General features: G+C 41.0%; 1 protein-coding gene across 1 annotated transcript in view; it reads left to right on the plus strand.

The window, feature by feature from the left end:
• Nucleotides 1–2,500, plus strand: part of LOC125034624 (carbonic anhydrase 1-like) — a 5,053-nt gene that overhangs the window by 1,911 nt on the left and 642 nt on the right. The window contains exons 4-9 of the mRNA XM_047626525.1: nucleotides 122–214; nucleotides 668–838; nucleotides 1,213–1,360; nucleotides 1,460–1,632; nucleotides 1,958–2,118; nucleotides 2,353–2,442. Coding sequence (XP_047482481.1) covers nucleotides 122–214; nucleotides 668–838; nucleotides 1,213–1,360; nucleotides 1,460–1,632; nucleotides 1,958–2,118; nucleotides 2,353–2,442 — 836 coding nt within the window. The remainder of the gene's footprint in view (nucleotides 1–121; nucleotides 215–667; nucleotides 839–1,212; nucleotides 1,361–1,459; nucleotides 1,633–1,957; nucleotides 2,119–2,352; nucleotides 2,443–2,500) is intronic.

Consider the following 2,500-nt stretch of genomic DNA (forward strand, 5'->3'; position numbering starts at 1 on the left):
GTGGTACAATAAACTTTATCCAACATTTTAAGCATCAACTGAGCTTATTCTTCAGCTTGTAAGACATTAATAATGTTCACAAGATGAAAATGTCTAGCCATTACAGGATAGATTTCTTCAGAAACTTCAAACTTTTCAACATTTTACGTCTATATTTCAGCAATTGATGTCGCCCCCCCTGCGGCACCTGCATGGAGTTACGAGGGCGAGGAAGGTAAACAGCAACCCACTGCATTACTGTATTTCGTGCAGCCAAGGTACTTTTAACACAGGTAGTATCACTCCGTCGTCATGAAAATCCTATTTGGCTTATGCTGAGCTAAACACCGCCTCGTCACTTTCATTCACTGCTAATACTAGCAGTTTTATTGTTTAATTTTTCTATTATTTTTAAATTATTTCTGAATAAATTTCGAAGACAATTTAATATCACAAAGATAGACATAGTAATGATGTCATCGTTTAGCCAATAAGTGTTCATCGTGAGATATCAATAGGCTAACCGGAGGTGGCACTACTTGTGTTATGTGGAACTTGGTGCTGATAAAAGACAAACAGAACTTAGCATCTGGGTTTGGAACCGCACTTTTCTCTGCTATAACTTTATAAATTCAGACTGTAAATCATTGTTCCGCCTCTTCGAAAGTTATCCTTGTCTCACTCATAGGCCCCGAGAACTGGGCGACGCTGTTTCCCAATTACTGTGCTGGCAGCAGTCAGTCCCCGATCGCCTTGAATGGACTCGAAGCCACTGCCAAGAGTTCCTCCGACGCCTGGGTGCTGGACAAATACGACACCGTCCCTACTGATCTCAAGATAGAAAACAATGGACATTCAGGTTTTATTTTTGTCATTGCCACTTTTCTGTACATGACATTGATTAGTGCCAAGTGCGTACTTCTGTTTATGATTCACGAGAAATTTGGTCCATTCTCTAAGCGGTTTCCGAAATTAAGAACCATGCAAATTTCGAAGAATCATCAACTTCGGCTACGATTATTTTCACTGCAATTATATTTAGAGTTAACTATATGTGGGTCAATAATTTCAAGTGGAAGTGATAGCAATGTCACAGAATTTACTTTCCATCTTGATAGATATTAAGATAGAAATAACAATTTCAATAAAATAGATCCAGAAATGTAGTTCTTTTGGCCATTAAGCAAGATATTGTTGCAGTTTATGAAGCCACGTTTTGCTTTCCTCTTCCAGCCAAGGTTGCATGGACCATCACAGACGTCGCGGAGCTTCCCTCGGTCCGCGGCGGAGAGTTGGGTGGCCAGTACACTTTCGCCCAGTTTCATTTCCACTGGGGCAGCGTCAGCACGCAGGGATCTGAGCACACCATCAATGGGATCGCGTGAGTAAAGGAAGGAAGTGAAAAGTTTTAGAAGTCGAACTCTTCAATGTCCTGATAAACGCCACGAATACTTCACCTACATTGTTCCTACCCGTCCAGATATGCTGCCGAGCTTCATCTGGTGCACTTCAAGACTGAGTATGGTTCCCTCACCGAAGCGGTCGCGCACAATGACGGTCTTGCTGTGCTGGGCGTTATGCTCCTGGGCGGTCTGGTCGACAATCCCAAACTCACACCAATCATCGATGGGCTCGCTACCATCACGAATGCAGGTCTGTATCTGGCCGTTTTTTTGAGGTAATAGTTGATGACTTACGAGAAATGACTTTGCTATCATTTTTTAATTGGTCAAAGTTGTTATTCTTAACTATGGTTATTTCATGAGCTGAAAACTAACAAATTTTAGCCATTAATATCATGTGTAAATATGAATGGTATATTAGCCTTCAAAATATAGGAAATTTAACACTGTATCAGATATAATCTGATTATACATCACGTAATGCAGAAGCACACTCCTTCTATTCCAGTCATAATACTCATCTCTGGGTTCTATGATCACTTTGCATTACTGTTTAACCCATTTTTGGTCTCCAGAAACCGAAGAACACCTGGCGACAATGCTTCCTCTCCAAGACCTCCTGCCGCCGGACACCAACACCTTCTACAGGTACTCAGGCTCTTTGACCACTCCCACCTGTAACGAGGTCGTCACCTGGACTGTCTTCAAAGAACCCATAAGCATTTCCGAGACTCAGGTCAGTGAAATGAATGTGAAGGAATTATAAGATTAAATAAAACAATCTATAAAACTACAAATACTAATTTTAATGATGATGATTAAAGGTTTGATAATCATTAATGATTAATATCGATTTTATCATAATAATAATGATTGTTATTAATTACTATAACGACTATCCTGATTACCATTATTATTACTGTATCAAAAGCCAATACTGTAATATGAAGTGTCTTTCTCTCTCGCCCAGCTTGAGGAATTCCGCAAGCTCCTCGGAGAGGATGGACAGCACCACATTGTCGACAACTTCCGTCCCGTCCAGCACCTCAACGGCCGCACGGTGAGTTAGAGGGAAAAAAGGGGAAGAAATGATCTGCTGAGGATAGGAAGGGCGAAAC

The sequence above is a fragment of the Penaeus chinensis genome, chromosome 18 (assembly GCF_019202785.1).
Source record: "Penaeus chinensis breed Huanghai No. 1 chromosome 18, ASM1920278v2, whole genome shotgun sequence".
NCBI lineage: Eukaryota > Metazoa > Arthropoda > Malacostraca > Decapoda > Penaeidae > Penaeus > Penaeus chinensis.